Here is a 19,030-nt window from a genome sequence, read left to right on the forward strand (position 1 = left end):
TTTGTGCCTGACCTGTGGCAGTGCCTTAGGGGCTCATATTGGTCCGATCAGCTATAGTGCCTAGATTCCACCATAGTGATGTCATCTTAGGCCCTGAAGCAGCCTCCAAAGCCTATCCTCACAAACACCAAGGGACTTTCGTGGGGGAGGGAAGGCGGTTCCCATTCCTGCCCCCAACACATGCCACCTCAGACATTTGTTATTCAGTCATTTCAGTCGTGTCTGACTCATTCGGGGGTTTCTCGGCAAAGATCCTGGAGTGGTTTGCCACGACCTTCTCCAGCTCATTTGACAGATGAGCAAACTGAGACAGACAAGGGTGAAAGGACTTGCCGTGGGTCACACAGCTAGGAATTGTACAAAACTCATTATGGATCGATTTTTCTCTTAAACTGTAGTGCCCCCACACGGTGCAACCCAGGCCAGGATACACCAAAGGGCCGGAACCCGCCCTTCTCTGAACACAGGTTTCTCATCTGGCAGCCTACAGTGCCCTTAGCTGTACTTGTTGGGGGCTGTTAATGCCCCTCTGTGCTCCCAAGGCCACGGGCACGTCTTGAGTCTTTTTTCACAAGAATCCCTTCCTAGGCATGCCTTCTCCTTCCTGCACTAGCAAAGGTGATTTCTGCTACATGTTTCTTTTTTTTTTTCTTTTTCTTTTTGGTGGGTCAGGGAGGGTTAAGTGACTTGCCCAGGGTCACACAGCTAGTAATTGTCAAGTGTCTGAGGTCTGATTTGAACTCAGGTCCTCCTGAATCCAGGGCCAGTGCTTTATCCACTGCACCACCTAGCTGCCCCCACAAAGGTGATTTCTGGACCCATTCGCAACTTTCCATGGATAGAGTTCCGTTCAATGCCGCTTTATTGCTCCTAGTCTGAGACCCAATTCTATGGTCCTTAATCATTCCTCTAAACGTTGTGCCACCCCGCAAGGTCATAAGGCGCCCTCTCTGCCAAATCAGTGAAAGTAATCCAGAATCAACAGGGGCTTGGCTCTCCACCAGGGCCTCTCTCCAGACCAACAAAATTCAGCTCTTATCCCATCTGCTGCAGAAGACCTTCCTACCCTGGGGCCTTCCTCTGATATTACCTCCTGTTTACATTAGAAAAGAGGAGGGGGGTGGGGAGCTAGGTGTCGAAGTGGATAAAACACAGCCTCCTGGATTCAGGAGGACCTGAATTCAAATCCAGCCTCAGACACTTGACACTAGCTGTGTGTCCCTGGGCAAGTCACTTAACCCTCATTGCCCCACCCCAAACCCCCCAAAAAGAGGAGAAAGTGAGCATTTATGCAGTGCCTACTGTGTGCTGGGCACTGTTACAAATATTATCGCATGGACATAGTCCTTGGCATGCTGTCTCTCTCATTAGACTGTGAACTCCCTGAGGGGAGGGACTTTTCCTTTCCTTGTATTGCCAGCCCTTAGCATGGTCCCTGGCACTGAGTAAGCCCTTAATAAACGCTTGTTGACTGAGTGAGTGATTCTGAGGTGGGATTCAAACCCAGGTCCTGAGACTCTGAGGCTCAGCCGAGCTGAGGTCATTCTCCTGGCCTCCTGTGCCCACGTGGTGGGGTCTTCCTAGGCCTAAAGCCTCCTCGGGACTCTGTGGCTCTAGCTGGGCTCCTCCTCCTAGGTCCATCCTGCCCTCTGCCATAGGAGGACCCCAGTCCCCCGCCCCCAGGTCTCTGCCCTTTCTTGCAGGGTTCATCCGTACTCCATTGACGCTTATCTTCAGGCCCAGCCCAGGCTAGCTGGGCCTACACTGTCCCCCAGCCCATCGAACATCTGTCTAGTAAGTGCCCACTTTGCGCAGCCGCTAAGGAAGGACTGGGGACTGCCCCTGAGGAGCTCACAACGTGGGGTGATCAAGAACAGTTTGGGGGGTCGTTTGGAAGCGGAGGAGACGAAGGCTGCCTGGGATTGGCCCCGACACCACCCAGGAGCCAGCTCCGGGTTCGGAGCACAGCCAGTTCTCAGCCTGTTTCCTCCTGGGCAAACTTGGGAAAGACCCCTCCCAGCCTCTCGGTCCTGGGGCTCAGCCTGCTCCGCAGGCTCTGCCAGTCCCGGCGTGGCTCCACCCTCCGACTCCGGGAACGACACCTCCCCGCTGTCCTGCATCCAGTCCGGTCCCCGGGCCCTCCGGGAGCAGGCCAGCAGCGGGGGCTGCTGGGAGCTGCGGCCCCGGGGCAGGGGCCAACGAGGGAGCCCGGGGCCTGTCCTGATGCCCGGGATTTGGCCCGAACCCTCAAAAGGAGAAGGGCGGGAGATCAGCCCAGAGCCTGGTAAGGGCGGGGCCGCGCCTGAGCAAGATCAGCCCCAGGGGGGCAGGACTTGGCGGAGGGGCGGAGCTGGGACGGCCACTTCTTCCCTCCCGGAACCCGGAGTTTTCGTGGCCGCAGCTTACGTCGGGTTTCTCGCACCTACGTCGATCTCCGGCTGGGACGCGGGAGTAGGCGAAGCAGCGATCTGCCGGCGGGCGCCGAGGCCAACCGCATGGGTGAGCCCCGGCCGCGGGGAAGGGCCTGGGGCTACTTGGGAGGGCCGAGCCCGCTCCGTGGGGAGGTCGGTAACAGCAGCATGAGATCTGCGGGCAGCGGGGACCTCAGAGACCCGCAAGCCCCGCGCCGCTTTGCAGACGGGGAAACCGAGGCTCAGAGCGGAGGCCGGGGAACGCGCCAGCCGCGCCAGGCACTGGCTGAGCGCTCTGCCCCATCGGACCGCCGCGGGCCCGGAGAGGGGGCGCAGTGACCGCCCCCATTTTACGGACCGGCGGGCCGAGGCAGGCAGAGGCGAGGGGCCACGCAGTGCCTGGGCCCCCACGGGCGCTCAGGACTTCCTGACTCGTGGTCCGGCGCCCCTCCCATTGTACCCCCAGCTCAAGGTCACACAGCTGGTGAGGAGCAGCCCTCTGGCGGGACTCCCGGACCGCGGCTCTGTCCGCTGCGCTGTGGAGGGCTCAGTCCCAGGAGCGGGGGCGAGGGCCGGGAGAGGAATGGGGGGCCGGGCGCAGCAAGTAAGGACTCGTCTGAACCTCGGCAGCCCCCACGCTCAGGAAGACCCTGTCCCATCGCACCCCCTGCATAAGGCAGAACTTGGCACACAGTAGGCACTTTCCCAACGGTTACTGTCGCTTCCTCACCGAGTCCTCCCAGGGCTAATAAAGAGCTCAGAGATCCACAGATGGAGAACAGAGTAGAGGGAAAGACTGGGGACGCTGAATCAGGGAAGTGCTCATCCAAATGTGAATTGAAGCTGCCCCCTGGGTCTGCTGGGAGGTAGTGGGACCTGGATTCAAATCCCACCTCCCATGCTTACTACCCGTGCATGATATTGGTCAATTCACTACAAACATGAGCTTCTTCATCTTTAAACAGTCCATACACATTTATTAAGAGCCTACTATGTAGGGGCAGCTAGGTGATGCAGTGGATAGAGCACCAGCCCTGGATTCAGGACGACCTGAGTTCAAATCCGGCGTCAGACACTTAACACTTACTAGCTGTGTGACCCTGGGCAAGTCATTTAACCCCAATTGCCTCACTAAAAAAAAAAAATTTAAGATATATAAAGAGCCTACTATGTACTGGGGGGGTGGGGCAGCTAGGTAGTGCAGTGGGAGTCTGGAAGATCCTACTTCCTGAGTTCAAATGTGGCATACTCACTAGCTGTGTGACCCTGGGCAAGTTACTTCACCCTGTTTGCCTCAGTTTCCTCCCTGTAAAATGAGCTGGAGAAGGACATGGCGAACCACTCCAGGATCTCTGCCAAGAAAACCCCCAGTGTGGTCAGGGAGAATCAGGCACGACTGAAGGACATGTGCTGGACTCTGTAGGGAAGACTGGGGACACAGGCCCTGTCTTCCAGGAGCTTACAATGGGGGAGACATCGAGTAGATAATGATTTGCCCACTATAGATAAGATAATGGAATGATCAATAAAGGGAGGATCTGGTATTAAGGTGAATGGTAAAGGTTTCCTGTAGGAGGTGAGATTTTAGTGGGGGCTTGAAGGACACTGAGGTGGAGATGAGGAGGGAGGGCGTTCCAGGCAGGGTGCACAGCCAGGGCAAATGCCTGGAGTCTGGAAATGGAGGAAAGACCAGGAGCCCAGTGTTGCTGGATTGCGGAGCATGAGGATCATGCCCTTGAACTCTCCATTCTTCTGAACATGGACATGGGCTGGGCTGGCCTAAGGATCAGTTGTGGAAATTGGATTGATCTGGCTTGGAATGAGAAGGCATGAGTGCTGGTCCCTCATTCTCAGCAACTACGGGGTCCTCACCTGTACAAGGGTGATGATTGTGAGCTGGGCTCTGTGCTCCTTCAAAGGGCAGGGGGGAGGAATGGGGGAAGGCGCTGTGCTGGGGAAGCCCTTCACAAATATCCTATCGTTTGATCCTCACAAACAACCCTGCCAGGCAGGTGCGGTCACTGTCCCCTTTTACAGATGGGGAAAGTGAGGCAAGCAGGGCTGGATTTGAACCGGCTCTGTCCACTTCGCCCTCCAGCTCGTCAAAAGTGCCTCAAATCTCCACTCTCTCGCAGGTCTCCTCTCAGAACTGAAGGTCTCGGTGCCCTGGGGCCACATTGCTGCCAAGGTCTGGGGCTCCCAGCAGGGGCACCCTGTGCTCTGTCTTCACGGATGGCTGGATAACGCCAACTCTTTCGACAGACTCATCCCTCTTCTGCCTCAAAGTGGGCCTGGGTTGCTGGGGGAGGGGGGGACGGGCAGCGGGAGGGGCGACTGGGCCTAACCTGTCTCCCTCCCCTGCAGCTTTTTACTATATCGCCATGGATTTTGGGGGCCACGGCCACTCCTCCCATCACTATCCCGGCTTCCCCTACCACCACCAGGACTTTGTCAATGAGGTTCGCCGAGTGGCTGCAGGTAAGAGGGGAGTGGGGGGAGGGGAGGGGGTGCTGCTTTGGGAAAGCCTGCCCTTTCTCTCAGAGAGCTTGAGGGGCTGGAGGGAGCCTTAGGGAGCCTGGTGCCTCTACTCCTCAGCCCCCTGGGAAACCACAACAGTCGGGGGAGAGAGGGAGGAGCGCAGAAACCTCTGGCATGCACAAACAGAAGGCCTCATCCATCCAAGTGTTGTTTTTCTTTTTACTTATTTTTTTAATTAAAAAAATTTTTTTTTTAATTTTTGGTTGGGCAATGAGGGTTAAGTGACTTGCCCAAGGTCACACAGCTAGTAAGTATCAAGCGTCTGAGACCAGGTTTGAACTTGGGTACTCCTGACTCCAGGGCCAGTGCTCTAGCCACTGTGCCACCTAGCTGCCCCCCTATTTTATTTTTTTTAAAGATATTTGTTATTTCCCCTCAAATACATGTTAAAACTAATTTTTTTTTTAAAGTTTTGAGTTCCAAATTCAATCCTTCGCTCCCCTCCCTGCAAAGGTGCTTTTAAAACTAAGGGTGGCAGGGGCAGCTAGATGGCGCAATGGATAGAGCACCGGCCCTGGAGTCAGGAGTACCTGAGTTCGAATCTGGCCTCAGACACTTAACACTTACTAGCTGTGTGACCCTGGGCAAGTCACTTAACCCCAATTGCCTCACTAAAAAAAAACAAAACAAAAAACAAAACTAAGGGTGGCAGCCTGGGAATAAGAGGAGGTGGGCTCCCTCAGCTCAGGTGCAGAGTGGTTATAGGAGCCAAGGGGGTGGAGTGGGGGCCTTCCTGCCTCCATCCCTACTTGGGAAAAGGAGGCAGTGGTGGGTCTCCAAGGTCCCTCCCTCGCCCAGGCCAGGAAGGCCTCTGGCCCTCAGACCAGCTCAGCCGGAGCCAGTGCCCCTCGGGCTTCAGCGCCTCCTGTTGCCATGCTGTCGAGACCCGATGAGCGGTGCCAGTCACTTGGGGGGGGAGGCACTGGGGGGTGTTCAGATGCCCGGGCACAGCAGGAGGGCAGGCTGGGAGGCGGTGCTGACCCGTGTGTTTGTTCCCAGCCCTGAGATGGAAGCGATTCTCCCTCATGGCCCACAGCTTTGGTGAGTCCAGAGACCAAGGAGCCCGCAGGCACTGGCTCAGCATCTTCCCGGGTGGCAGGTGGGGGAGGGGCAGCATTGTTTGAGGTTCCGTGCCCTTGGCAGGCCAGGTGGCACATGGCGGGCAGTCCACGTGGCTCTCCCTGGGGGCTGGGCCCTGGGAAAGGATGCCCTAAGACCTCTAGTTTCTGAACCTGGATGTGTTGCCTCAGTGTCTCTGGAGGGTACCTAGGCTGACACGAGGGATGCCTAGGGCCAGGGAAGACACGTCTTGGCTTCTGGCAAGCCCATCCTTGTCCAGAGCTCTGGGAGGGAGGGAGGGAGGGCTCTCAGTAGACCCTCTTCTTCTATCCTGCAGGTGGTGTCATTGGTGGCATGGTAAGACCTCTCCTCGCTCCAGCCGGGCTGGGGTCTGAGTGGGGGAGAATGGCAGTGAGGAGGGAGAGCCAGAACCTGTGGTCACTCAGCAGCTCTGGGCAGCCCAGCTGAGGGAAGCCTGTTGGCAGGGGCCGCCCCAGCCTGCCCACCCCCTCCCTGATGGCTGCAAAGACCTTTGACCCATTCCTCACAATCCCGAGGGGGTCGGGAGCCTCAGACCCCGGCAGGGCCCTGTGGCCAAGCTGGAGCAGTGGCTGGCTTCCCAGGCTGCCAGGCTCTGCCCACGGGCACTGCCCATTATCTCATCCCACTCCCACAACCATCCTGGCAGGGGGGCATTCGTGCCCATTTTAGAGATGAGGAAACAGAGGCTTCAGGGAAAGGGAGGATCTGCCAGGGGGCCTGTCCTGGGAGGTGACCCAGCTCCTCTGGAGACAGACCCAGAGTTAGTGCTCAGAGCTAGGCCTGCCTGGAAGGACTTGCCACAGGTCTCACTGAGCCTTCTGGAGCCACAGTCACTTAGTGACCACGCACTGTGCTAAGCCCCAGGGATACAAGTCCCTGCCCTTGAGCAGCTTCCGGTCAAACGGGGGAGGGTGGCTCAGCCCCTAGCAAGGAGGGCCCTGGGAATGGCTGGGTGTCACATGGAGCGTCTCTCCCCGACCCCACCTGTCTTTCCTCTTCCTCCTTCTCCACAGTTTTCCTGCATCTTCCCCGAGATGGTGGATAAACTGATCCTGCTGGACACCTCTCCCTTCTTTCTGGACTATGTGGTAAGGCCTTTGTCAGGGAAGAGGTGGGGGGGTGGCCAGGAGGACCCCAGCCCTCGGACTGGTGCCCGGGGAGCCCCGTCTCCCATCTCTGCACCCCCCAAGGGCCCGGGAGGGCGAGCGCGGCCGAGGAAAAGCAATATGCTTTCGCAGGTGTAAATAAGGTGTGCACAGGTAAACCCCAGGTGTGCAAAGCCAGCTTTGACAAGCCTGGCCTTTCTTTCCCGTGAGATGATCGCTCCCATGTTCCAGATGAGGGAACTTACTCCAGGATCACACCCTGCCCCGTCTTTTTGAGCTCTAGTTGGCTGTTCTGCCCACTGGACCACACTGTCTCTCAGCCGGCCTCAAAGGACTGAGGACTGGCAGAGTGCTCTGTGGACCCCAGAGAGGGAAAGGGTCAGTGTCAGGAAGCATGTGCAGCTTAGCACTCGGGTCCAGTTTGGCCAGGATCTGCACCGTAGCAAGGGCCCAAGGTTAGCTTGTCTGTCACAAGGCCGGGGCGGGGGGGGATCGACCAGTGTCCTTTATCACCCTGGCAAACACAGCTTGGCATTTGAGGAATGCCTGGTCTGGTCAGCCCGTGAGTGGGGGTGGGGAGGAAGGGGGCAGGGCAACAGGAGGGAAGGAGAAGGAGAAGGTTTCATCTCTTCTTGACTCTGCTGTGCCCAGGCTGGCAGAGGGCACCCCCGCCCGGGCCCAGGGTTTCTCACTGGGAGAATGCTCAAGCCCGGGACAAGGAGCCCCTCCCTTGCGGGCAGCATTTCAGGTGCTGGCTGGCCCGGCCAGCCCCAGGGGCTGCTGGGGGTGTGGTCTGTGAGCTGGAAGGGGTCTCTTCTGTGAAGCAATGAGGGGAGGAGTTGTGGCCACCTCCCCCGCAGCCCCCCCGGGAATCAGGGTGTGGGGCACCGAAGGCTTTGGGGAGGATGCGCTGGGAGCCATGCTAGGCGTCCTCAGCAGGGGGACTGTCGAGGAAGCTGAATGGTCCCTCCCCCATACCCTCCGGAAGGATGGCGGCTGGTCAGCGAATGGTATGAGGCATAGACTGACCTCCTGCTCTCTGGGAGCTGTCCAGCTCCCTTCTCTGCCCAGCCCACACCTGCTCTCGGAATGGAGGGGAGAGGGCAGGGGCCCTAGGAGAACGGTGTAAGCTTGCTGAGGGCAGGCACTTTTTGTGCTGCCAGTGCTGGCACTGTGCTTGTTGTGGACGGACTGGGATCCAGGCCCGGAGGAGGGACAGGTGGCCCCTCACACCAGCCTGGTTTCCACCCTCCAGGAGATGAGCAACCTCCTGACTTACAAACGGCAAGGCATTGAGCATGTGCTTCATGTAGAAGCCAAGCAGCAAAAGCCCCGCAAGGTCATCAGCCCAGAGGAAATGCTGCAGAGGTAGGGGCTGGGGGGGGCGGGGTTCTGGGCCTGGGGGGAGGAGACCTGGCCACCCAGACCCCTCCCCCAACACACACACACACACACACACACACACACACACACACACACACGACGCTCTCTCCTACTTGCTTGTTACACGGCTTGTTCTCTCCCCATCTCTGTGTCTTGAGTCTCAGACTTCTCCCAGAACCACCACAAGTCAGTCAATTATTCACAAACATTTTGTGCCAAGCACTGTTTGCTTGCCACTGGGATACGTTTACACACTCACACCCCTGTACATGGGGAGAGCTGTGAGTTCACCCGAGGTCACTCCCAGTGCAGAAAGGCCCTCCGCAGACACAGATCGCCCCCATCAGTTTTCTTCATTCCTGGGCCCTGAGGTCTGACCGCCAAGGCTGTGTGTTTTCTTTTCTCCCGGGAAATGCCTCCTCCGCTCCTCTTAATGTGCTAATGATGCAATGCCTTTCCCCCTTTGCCCCAAACTCCCCAATGCCTCCTGTGCCTTCCCCAGCTTTCTGAAGAACAACAGTCAAGTGGGCGAGGAGTGTGGGAAGCTCTTGCTGGAGAGAGGAACCACCAAGGTGGGAGAAGGTCAGAAAGCCCCCCGGGCAGGGAGTCATGGTGGGGGCATGTGGGGAAGCCCCCTCTATCCCCAGGTGCTTGTGGAGGGAAGAGGGGCATGAAGGGCAGCTTTCCAGCTGTGTGACCTTGGCCAAGTGCTTTCCCAGCACCCTGCTTCCTCTTCTTTGCTGTCCTTACCCTCCCCGGGGAAGCTTCAGTGTGCCCCTCCCGCTTCCTTCCACATCCTCCCCTAGCCCTGCCTACTGAGCTGTAAGGAGAAGCCCCCCAGGGTCCCCCCTACCCCCGCCCAGCTGCCCCCGGGACACCCAGAGGGCCTTGGAATAGACTGGAAGCAGCCCTCGATCCATCTTTGTTCTGGACCCTTTAGGTGTTGTGCTGAACCGAGACCGGAGACTGGGCCTGGTGAGTTCTCATCTTCTCCTTCTCCTTGAACCCGAAAAACTTCCCAGTCCAGAAAGTCTGTGGGCAAGAACTACCCGGGTGCTTGGGGGAGGGGGCACTAACCGATGAAGCATTTATGGAACACGTTCCACAAGAGAGACCTCAAACCAAGGAGTTTGTATGGAGGCAAATGCTGTTGTTTGGTCTTATCCGACTGTTCGTGACTCCACTCGGGGGTTTCCTGGCGGATACTCGACTAGTTTGCCATGTCCTGCCCCGGCAGATAGGGCCAAGTGACTTGCCCAGGGTCACACAGCTAGGAAGTGTCAAGTGTCTGAGGCCGAATTTGAACTCAGGTACTCCTGAATCCAGGGCTGGTGCTTTATCCACTGCGCCACCTAGCTGCCCCAGCAGGGGCCAATTTAACCAGAGCCTACGGGACAAGGCCGGCTGCTTTCTAGGTCACAGAGCCTTGAATGCCAGGCCGAGAAGCATGGGCATGGGGAGCCACTGAACCTTCTGGAGCAGGAGAGGGGTGACCAAAGGTGAGGGAAGCCAGACTGACAGCAGAGTGCGGGTTGGAGGGCAGGAAGAACTTCCCTTTGATGGCACTTTGCCCTCAACAAGGCTGAGAATTAGGTAACACCCGTACCAACCTCTTTTATACAGATAAGGAAACACTGATAAAATGGCTCCTCCCAAAGTCCATCATTCAGAAGCCAGGATGGCCCTTATCCTGGCTGCCCTTAGGAGAACCCCCCCCCACACACACACACACACTGGCCTGGGGCTGCAATCTGCCCTCGGGGAGGGTGTGTGCCCTCTCCAGAGGTCCCCTTCAAGCACTAGCTAGGAAGCTGTGAGAAGCAGGTAGACATGGGCAGGGGTCACTACCTAAGTGACCCAGGGCAGTGGGACTCTGTCCCTTCCTCATAAAACCCCAATCCCAAATGTGAGGAATTTCACGCCAGGGTTTTTGGAAGGATGCTGAACCCCCATGCCCACTTGCGTGGTAACATTGCCGCCTTGTGGCTCCAGGGCTAAGTAGCTGGTGACCTTCAGTGAGTCACCAGTTTAGGCTGGCAGCGGGCATGTCTCCAGGGCTTTGCAGAGCGCTTCACCTGCCTGCACATTTCACTCATCCTCACAACCACCCTGGGAGGCAGGGACTCGTTTTTACAGATGAGGACACTGAGGCAGACAGGATTGAGTTTGAGCCTGAATTTGAACTCAGGGCCTCCTGCCTCCGGGACGGGCTCTTTGTCGGCCACTTTCACTCTCTAAGCCAATCCCAACATTCCCAGAGGATACCTTCCTGGGCCCGGTTACATCTCCAGGGAGTGGCCACCGAGATTCAGACCCAGGACTCTGGCCTCCCATCAGCAGCATGCCAAGTCTGTGGGGAGACAGGCCCACAAGTGTCTTGGGAGGACACAGCAAGGCCTCTAGGGATAGGGTCAGGAGGTGTCTCTGCTCTTCTCCCTTGGGTCCTCCCTGCTGCCCAGTAGGTAGGAGACTGGAGTCAAGAAGACCTGGGTTCCAATCCTGCCTCAGCAGGCAAGTCAGGACACCCCTATCTGCCTCCCTTCCCTCACCAGTAACATGGGGCCACCACCACAGCCCCCCATCCCAGCCCCGCGTCGGGGGTTTTCATTCACTGAGCTTGGCTCTTTCCCCTTCTAGCCGGAGAATAACTTTGACTTCATCAGCCAGGATCAGCTCGACTTTTTCTGCAGGAACATCCAGGCCAGGGTCCTGTTAGTGAAGTAAGCACCGGCACAGCCCCCCGCCCCTGGGCATTCCCTGCGCTCCTTTGGGGTCCTGGGAAGTCTCTCAGGTGGCCCCCAACAGCAGACATGGGTCCTCCTGCCCCAAACGAGCCACATTCGGAGACACCCCCGACTGGGAGCCCTGGAGCCTCGGCCCAGGAGGAGGTCGCCCCTCCCCCATGGCCACCATGGTCTGTCTTCCTCAAGGGCCACCCCCGGATACCTCTACTTCAGGCAAGTCAAAGAAGCAAAGTTCAACGAATCAATGAAGAAGGTTTTCCAGTACTTGCAGTCGAACCTCAAGGAGGTGAGGTGATCTCTGTGGGGGGGGATAGGGCTGTCCCTGGGGCTCCCCTGGGCAGGGACAGCCACTCACAGCAGGCCCCCTCCTCTCCAGCGCTACCACTATGTGGAGGTGCCCGGCAGCCATTACGTGCACATGCAGGAGCCTCAGCTGGTGGCCAGAATCATCAGTGAGTTCTTGGAAAGCAAACCTGGCATCCAGGCCCACCTATAGGCCCTGGGACCGACCCTGGCAGCCTGATGGCATCAGCAAACACACTGGACACCTCCATCCTGACCCAGAACCCCAGCCCAGGGCAGAAAAGGCAGCCGGGCCCCCCCCCCCAGACCACCCTAGAAATGACCTGGGGCGCCTTCCACAACTCCACAAATAAAGCCTACTCCTACACTGCCAGTGGCCTTTGTGGGGCTGGGGGCGCGGCCCATCTCAGGGAGGGGGCCCTTCAGATGGACCATACAGGCAACTGGGGAGTGGCAGTCTGTCCTTTATTCGCATCCTCTGAACAATGGCCGCAGTCTTGGGGCGCCCCCAGAGCGCTCTGCTCTCTCCTCTCCCTCTGCGCCGGCCGGAGTCCTTCCAGATCCGAAGGCCAGGCCGGGAGACCGGCAGCAGGCCCCTCTCCTCTGTGGGGACCGGCCACCCCGACTCAGTACGGGCGGAACTTGCGCTGGGCCCGCATCAAGGCAATTCGCTGTTTGTCCTCCTCAAACTTCTTCCGCAGCTGGGCCAAGTCTGGGATGGACAGTGGGGGAGAAGGGAGAGGTCAGGGAGGAGGGGGGTGGGCAGCCACCCCCCTTCAGGCCTCGTCCTTTGGGGACGAGGTGGGCAGTTTCCTCATTTGTGAACTGGCTCCACCGCCCAGGGCTGGGCCCTGTCCTCCCAGGCGGGTTTCCTGCTCCACGTGATCTAGGGGAGGGGAGGGGACTCGCCCCAGCCCAGCCACACAGCTCCTTCTTGGGCTAAGGGGTCTCTGGATTGGTCAGGGATGGGAAGAAATAACAGCACTGGAGGAAGGGCCCTGAGGGGTCTAGGCAGAGGGGCACACTGGAGCCCAGTGACCGGCAGCCATGAGCCTCAGAAGCAGGGCTTGGATGGAGATGCCCTGGGCCCATCCGGCCCCCATGGAGCCCTCCTGACACAGCCGGCCCACCTTGGGGACCTGGGCCCGGGCGCTACCCTCTCCTACCCTGAACCCCCAGGACCACTGCCTGACGACTCTGGGGCTAAGCATGCAGTAGTGAGACCCCCAGGGCCCCCGAAGTCCCCACCCCAACCTGGGAGGCCCTGGAAGCCAGTCTGAGCTGGGCGGGGCCCCACTTACGCTCCATCTTGGTCTCACGGTGCTGCCAGGCGTAGAAGTTGAGCAGCTCCTTGCGTGCCTTCTTGCGCTTCTCCTTCTCCAGCACTCGCAGGCTGGCGGCCTCGGAGCGGGGCAGGCCGGGCCGCCGGCCTTTGCGGGTCACCTTCACCCAGCCCTCCTCGTCGGGGACCCCCTCCTCCGCCTCGGCCTTGGCATCCTCCTGCAGGAGAGGGAGGGCATGTCCTCAGCCACCCTCGGGGGCCCAGGCTTCCCCATGAGAGGAGAGGGAGGCCTCAATGGGGCTGAGCTGGCCATCAGACCTCAGCCTGGGGCTCTCTGCTGCCCCAGAGGTCAGAGCCTGTGGGGGAGGGGGGGCCAGCCCTACCATGGCTATTTTCTTGTCATATTCCTCCATGAATTTGTCCACCTCCACTCGGAGGGCCTCCGGGTCCACCAAAGAGTCTGTGTAGTCTGCTATCCACTCTGGCAAAGAAACAGCAGTGAGGGGCAAGAGCAGCCCCCAGGCCCTGACTGGGCCCCTCCCAGAAACTGGCACCGAGTCCCGCCCCCGGCTCCCCAGACTGAACCCAGATGCCTCCTCCCACAGGAAGCCTTTCTGACTCCTGCCCTGGCTGTAGAACAGAGAACGCTGGGCCTGGAGTTGGGAGGCTCTGAGTTCAAATGTGACGTAAGACACCCTGCCTTGTGCCTTGGCTTCACCTGCCTCCAGGCTGTTGTGAGGATGCAATGAGAGAATAACGACATAGACTTAGCAGGTACCTGGCACACAGTAGGTGCTCAGAAAGTGATAACTTGTTCCTATTCATTACTGTCATCCTCTCACCCCAGCCAGACTCTGCAGGACCCCCCAGGCCTCCTGGCCTGATCAGTGTCCAGAGGACCACGGGCCTCCCAAAGTCTGGGTGCTAATGCTGAGGCTGCCACTGACCGGCTGTGTGACATTGGACCAATGAGCCCCCTGGGGGGTGTGGCTGGGAGGGAGTCCGAGGAGGCCCAAGCCCCTCACTGTACAGAAGGGGAAATAGACCTGGACCTCCCAGGTCCCTCCTAGCTCAGAGGCAGGAGGCAGGGTCAGCAGGCTCCTTCCTCCCCCCACCCTAGCCCAGCTCCCACCTCCCCAGCTCCACACTGACTCTCAATGCCAGTCTTCACTGGGTGCCTCTCGGTTGAGATGATCAGAGGTCCCTGAAGAGCCACAGCCTTCAACACTGAGGCCGGCTTCACGAATACCACATAAGCCACTTGGAACCCCTGTGGGGGAGAGCCGGAGAGCAGGGTTGAGGACACACCTGGAGGCCCGGCGGGGCCTCAGGCTGCCTCCTTCAGGTGGGGGCCCCACCACCACCCAGAGCAGTGACACCAAAGGGGAGGGGCTACAGGTACCAGACGAGGCTTACCTTCCCAGAAATGGCTTTAAGGGAGGGACAAGACATTAGGAAGTGACAGGCATCTCCCCCTCCCCAGCCCTGGCCCTGGTCCTGCCTGCCCACATCCCCTTCTGAAGGCCCTCTGATCTCAGCCCTGACAGCAGGGTTTAAGGACACAGTGCCAACCAAGAGGTGGGGAACAACTGGGAGAATATCCTGCATACATGGTCTCTGTTGGATCCTTCCATCTAATGGTTTTTGCCTTACCAGGGAGGGGGTCAATCTGGAGATTAAGTTTAAAAATGGGGGGACAAAGGACGGGAAGTGGGTAAAGGCTATGTGGAAGTTCTGCCCATACAGACCAGAGAGAAGGGGGTCACTTTGCGGTGCTACAGGTTCAGTCTCCCTCAGGGCCCTAGACCACCTCCTGATTCCCTCTGCCTCGTTTCCCAGGAGACCTACCGGAACAGACTTTGAACAGAAAAACGCCGATGCAGACGTCTTTGGCGTCTCAGAGAGGTCTGGTTTGTCGTGCAGATTCACAGACTGGATAGGGCCACAGGAGGAGAAGAGCTGGGCCAGGCACCCCTGCCCACCGGCCAAGGAAGGAGAGAGCAGGGCGTGAGCCAGGGCCTTCCAAGCCCCAGAGGTGGCACTGCCAGGGCTCATCCAAAGAGAGCTCCAGGACTGAGCGCTGGCTCACCAGAGCCACTCACCCCAGCCCAGAGAAAATGGGCCTCCCTCCCTTCCCTTCGGAGGGGGGGGGAGAGCTCTGAGTGTGGAATGCTGTGTAAGCTGCCAGACCCAGGCTACAGGCAGGTCAGATTCATCCCTCTCTCCTTTCTAATCTTTAACCCGAACACTGTCTCTACCTCGTCTGTCCCTGGTTGTCTGTAGTCTCCCCATTAGACCCTAAACTCCTCGAGGGCAGGGAGCATGCTTTTGCCTATTTTCAGCAGGGTGGCTGACACACAGTAGGTGCTTCCTAAATGCTTGCTGATTAGCTCACTGGGCAAGCTGAGGACCATACGCAGAGACGAGTGTGAAACAAACAAGAGGCATCAATTAACTTTTCCATTTAATTCCTACCAGGCCCTACAGCTGCTAAGTGTCTGAGGGTGGATTTGAATTCAGGCCTTCCTGACCCCAAGTTCGGCCCTGCAGGGACCGTGGTGGCACCTCGCTTCTACTGAGGGGGAAACCGAGGCACAGGCCCATCCCACCTGACCCGGGGTTCCCCCTTCCCTCCCCGCGGGGGTCCCTGCTGACCTCCGAGCAGTACGGGGGGACGTTGAGCACAAAGAGGGTGCGCTCCGAGGGCCAGCAGGACTCGGTGCCCCCCCGGACTCGGTGCTCCTTGACGTAGAGGAAATGGGAGGCCTCCTGCTCCTGGGAGAACTTGATGGGGATGGCTGGAAGGGAGCGTGGACCGTGTCACTCCCTCGATCCATGAGCCCCCTGGCTCCCTATTACCTCCGCCCCGCCCCCCCAAACCACCTCTCCATCTCCCGCCCCAGACACGCCTACCCACAACCCCCTCCCCCTGGCCTCGGCCCTCCATCAAAGCCTCAGGTTCGGCATTCGAGGCTCCATCCCACGCACCCTCCCAGCAGGGAGCAAACACTAGCGGGGCAGCCCGCCCCCCCTTCCGGGAGGGCTGCGATGTTCTCCCCTGCTCTAACGGGCCTCGCTCCGGCCACCCCCCCCACCGGGCCTTCAGGGCCCACTTCCCGTCTCGCCTCCTCCGGGAAGCCCCCCAGGGCACCACCCCCACCCCGGCCGGAGGCCCACGCGCACCTCCCGTCTCCATGCCTTTGCCCCGCGCCGTCTCTCGTGCCTGACAGGGTCTCCCGACCCTTCCCCTCCCTGCTCGGAGCAGGGGTGCTGTGCGGGAAGAGAGGGGAAGCGGCCCGGAACCACTCCCCCGTCCCCTCGGGCCTCACCTCGGTACCCGGGCGGACACGGAGCCCCCTCCGGCGTTTGTTCTTTCACACGCGTTTTCTTGCCCGCCGCCATGATGGGAAGCAACGCGGGGGCTGCTGGGAGTCGTAGTTCGTACGGCGAGAAAGGGGGAGGCGAAAGTGGGCGGGACAGCGTCTAGGAAGTGACGTAGGGGAGCGGGAGGCGTTTCTATAGCGACCGGAGAAGTCACGTGCTCCCCACGGGCTGCCCGGGCGGCGGGGGGGGGGGGGGGGGAAGGGAAACTGTAAAAGACACAGGCGCCCATTTCCTTCCCTTGGTCACGTGTGTGCCGAGCACTTTTTCCGGCGAGGGCTGACGCTTTAGGCAGGGAATGAGCGGGGAATCATTAACTACGTTCCCGATTAAGAATAATAATAGTTAGCCGCGTGTGGTGGGTGGTGGGGCGAGCATCTTTGTGCCCATTGCGTAGATGAGGGCGCTCAGGTCCGGAAGCGAGCAAAGGCTGAGGTCCGCGTACGGCCCCCCAGCATCCAGCCCGGTCCAGTTTCTAGACTAACTGGTCCGGCGGCGGTACACAGCAAGTGATGGGTTGGTGTTATCGGAGCTGGACCCCCTCATCGCTATCACTGCCATATCCAGCCCTAACCTTTCTCCTGAGCTGCGTCTCCACTCGCCATCCACCTTTTGGGCATCTGACCGGACCTTCCGCGGGCAGCCCAAACTCAGTGTGTCCAATCGGTCAACAACAAAATAAAATCTTTATTAAGCGCCTACTACGTGCTAGACACTATGCTAAGCGCTGGAGATAGGAAAAGAGGCAAAGGACAGTCCCTGCCCTCAAGGGGTTTACAGTCCGAGATAAACGGGATAATTAACCCAAGGAAGGCACAGAAATGAAGGGGGCGGGGAGGCTTCCTACGGGGCGTGGGATCCGACTGGGGACTCCGGAAGTCTGGGAGGTCTAGAGAGTGGAGGAGGGAGAGCCTTCTAGGCTTGGAGATGGGGAGATGGAGGGGCTGGACCGAGGACCAGGCAGGGGGCCAGTGCCAGGCACTGGTGTGAGGTGTGGGAAGACCAGAAACGAAGGAGGGGGCCGGTTTAGGAAGGGTCTTTGTCACGGGAGAAATTGGGGGGGGGGTCCTTAGGAATTCCTCCTTAAAGAATGACACCCTCTCACACACAAATCCAATGAGAACAAAATATTTTATTGAGGCGCTAGAAAAAGACCTGGAGGGGAGATAGTTCCAGAGCCAATTCTCTTAGATCCCTATCTCCTGGAACAGGAGAAAGGCAAAAGCTTTTCTAGATGGTAGCTGGTCCCTGAGCCCTTACTGTGGTGGGCTGGGAGAAGTCGGCGAAGGGCGGCTGCTGCGATCTCCCGAGTCATCTGGCCTCCTGACACCACTTAGGCAGCAGCCACGGGGCTACTGGGCTCATCTCTCTTGCTCAAGGTGTGTTCGTCCTTCAGTTTAGCTTCTCAAGCGTTCCCCCCAAACAAAGTTAGCCCAGACCCGTGTCCTGTAGTTTAGCCGGCCAGTTTAAACTTTAATAGTCCCAAATTCCCGACGCCAAACCAGGGCGTTTTGTATTTGTTCCTGAAGGCCATCGGGAGCCACTGGCGTTTACTGACACGGTCAGACCTGGACTAGCCGCAACAGAACTCCCCCCTCCCCCCCACCTCCCGAACCCGCCCTTCTTTCAGACTTCCATCTTCCACCGTCTTCTCAGTGTCCTCGATAGCCAACCTTGGTGTCATCTTCCTGTCCCCCAAGTCTGGTCGTTTCTCCCTTCACTTCTCATTCCCTTCTCTCAATTCCCTCGTTGGCCATAGTGGGCCGACCAGCCCCTCTCCACACCTGGATAACCTTGGGCGACGTACTCTGCCTCATCACTGGGTCAAGCCTCCACTCAGCTGTAGCGGTGTAGCTGACCGTCCTATCTTATTCAATCGGGTGCAGTATCACCTCCCGATGCAAGTCTAAAAGCCTGCTTGGCTTCTAAGCTTTTCAGAACCCGCCGTCCCCCCCCCCCCCCCCATGCCTTTGCAATCCCAGAACCACAGCCTCACACTCAGCAGTCCTCGGCCATCTCCCGACGGCATTTTCACTGGCTGGATGTCCCCTATTCCTGAATTCTCATTCTCCTCTGGGCTCCCTTCAAATCTCTAAAGCCCCACCTGGTGCAAGAAGTCCTCCCTGCGGGGCAGCTAGGTGGCACAGTGGATAAAGCACCAGCCCTGGATTCAGGAGGTTCTGAGTTCAGATCCGACCTCAGACACTTGACACTAGCTGTGCGACCCTGGGCAAGTCACTTAACCCTTATTGCCCCGCCAAAAAAAAAAAAAAAGCCCTCCCTGCAAAGTCCTCAATCTTGCTTTCCTGGGGCAGACAACCCTGTTTCCCGTCTCTGGCTTGCTTGTATGTAGCTGGTTTTAGGTCATCTCTCCTAAGGTTGTGAGCACTTGACTCATTTCTTGGTGGCCCCAGTGCCTAGCCCAGTGCGGGGTGCTCAATAAATGATAGGTGACTGTCTACAGCAAGCCCTTGACGAATGAGATTTGAAACACACAATTCAGATTTTACAGGAAAGACGCCTGATTCTTCCCAAACCTGAATTAAGGGTCAGAGCTGGGATTAACCAATAGTTGCTAGCACATAGTGCCTACGGTTTGCTGAGGTTCCAACTACTCTGGAAGGAGTCAAGGCCCCGACCCACCTCGGGGCAGCTCATTTCCAATATACTCCCTGGTTGTCACCTGGGCAAAGGCTCAGGCAGAAGCCTGCCAATGGAGAGTCCAGCGTCCTTGTGGTGAGACCCCAGTTCATGGTCGGTTCCCAAAGACATGCAGACAAG

The 19,030-nt window shown here is 58.5% G+C and overlaps 2 protein-coding genes across 3 annotated transcripts; one reads left to right on the forward strand and one right to left on the reverse strand.

The window, feature by feature from the left end:
* Positions 1-2,347: 2,347 nt before the first annotated feature.
* Positions 2,348-11,953, forward strand: SERHL2 (serine hydrolase like 2). The gene is made up of 12 exons (XM_043967187.1): positions 2,348-2,499; positions 4,547-4,696; positions 4,776-4,889; positions 5,949-5,990; positions 6,346-6,365; positions 7,064-7,138; positions 8,412-8,524; positions 9,042-9,121; positions 9,480-9,514; positions 11,177-11,259; positions 11,470-11,569; positions 11,660-11,953. Exons 1-12 carry the CDS (start codon positions 2,496-2,498, stop codon positions 11,777-11,779), a joined length of 936 nt encoding a protein of 311 aa, XP_043823122.1. The 5' UTR covers positions 2,348-2,495; the 3' UTR covers positions 11,780-11,953.
* A 77-nt stretch (positions 11,954-12,030) lies between these two features.
* RRP7A (ribosomal RNA processing 7 homolog A) lies at positions 12,031-16,355 on the reverse strand. 2 transcript variants are annotated; one of them, XM_043967188.1, is made up of 7 exons: positions 16,198-16,355; positions 15,524-15,666; positions 14,717-14,842; positions 14,021-14,138; positions 13,252-13,349; positions 12,888-13,086; positions 12,031-12,298 (listed from the first exon to the last, which is right to left on the reverse strand). In XM_043967188.1, the coding sequence occupies exons 1-7, from the start codon at positions 16,268-16,270 to the stop codon at positions 12,213-12,215; spliced, it is 843 nt and encodes a 280-aa protein (XP_043823123.1). In that variant the 5' UTR covers positions 16,271-16,355; the 3' UTR covers positions 12,031-12,212. The 2 variants fall into 2 exon arrangements, with proteins under 2 accessions (XP_043823123.1, XP_043823124.1); XM_043967189.1 differs by lacking the exon at positions 16,198-16,355 and adding an exon at positions 16,052-16,185.
* Positions 16,356-19,030: the final 2,675 nt, after the last annotated feature.

The sequence above is a fragment of the Dromiciops gliroides genome, chromosome 5 (genome assembly GCF_019393635.1).
Source record: "Dromiciops gliroides isolate mDroGli1 chromosome 5, mDroGli1.pri, whole genome shotgun sequence".
Taxonomy (NCBI): Eukaryota; Metazoa; Chordata; class Mammalia; order Microbiotheria; family Microbiotheriidae; genus Dromiciops; species Dromiciops gliroides.

Excerpts from the sequence above, each read along its gene's own strand:
- SERHL2 (XM_043967187.1), top strand. Across the intron at positions 6,366-7,063 it reads GTGGTGTCATTGGTGGCATG|TTTTCCTGCATCTTCCCCGA; the intron begins GTAAGACCTCTC and ends CCTTCTCCACAG. Across the intron at positions 11,570-11,659 it reads TGCAGTCGAACCTCAAGGAG|CGCTACCACTATGTGGAGGT; the intron begins GTGAGGTGATCT and ends CCTCCTCTCCAG.
- RRP7A (XM_043967188.1), bottom strand. The coding sequence starts at position 16,270 with ATGGCGGCGGGCAAGAAAACGCGTGTGAAAGAACAAACGCCGGAGGGG. Across the intron at positions 14,843-15,523 it reads TCCCCCCGTACTGCTCGGAG|GGGTGCCTGGCCCAGCTCTT; the intron begins GTCAGCAGGGAC and ends GCCGGTGGGCAG. Across the intron at positions 14,139-14,716 it reads TCTGTTCAAAGTCTGTTCCG|GGGTTCCAAGTGGCTTATGT; the intron begins GTAGGTCTCCTG and ends TCTCCCCCACAG.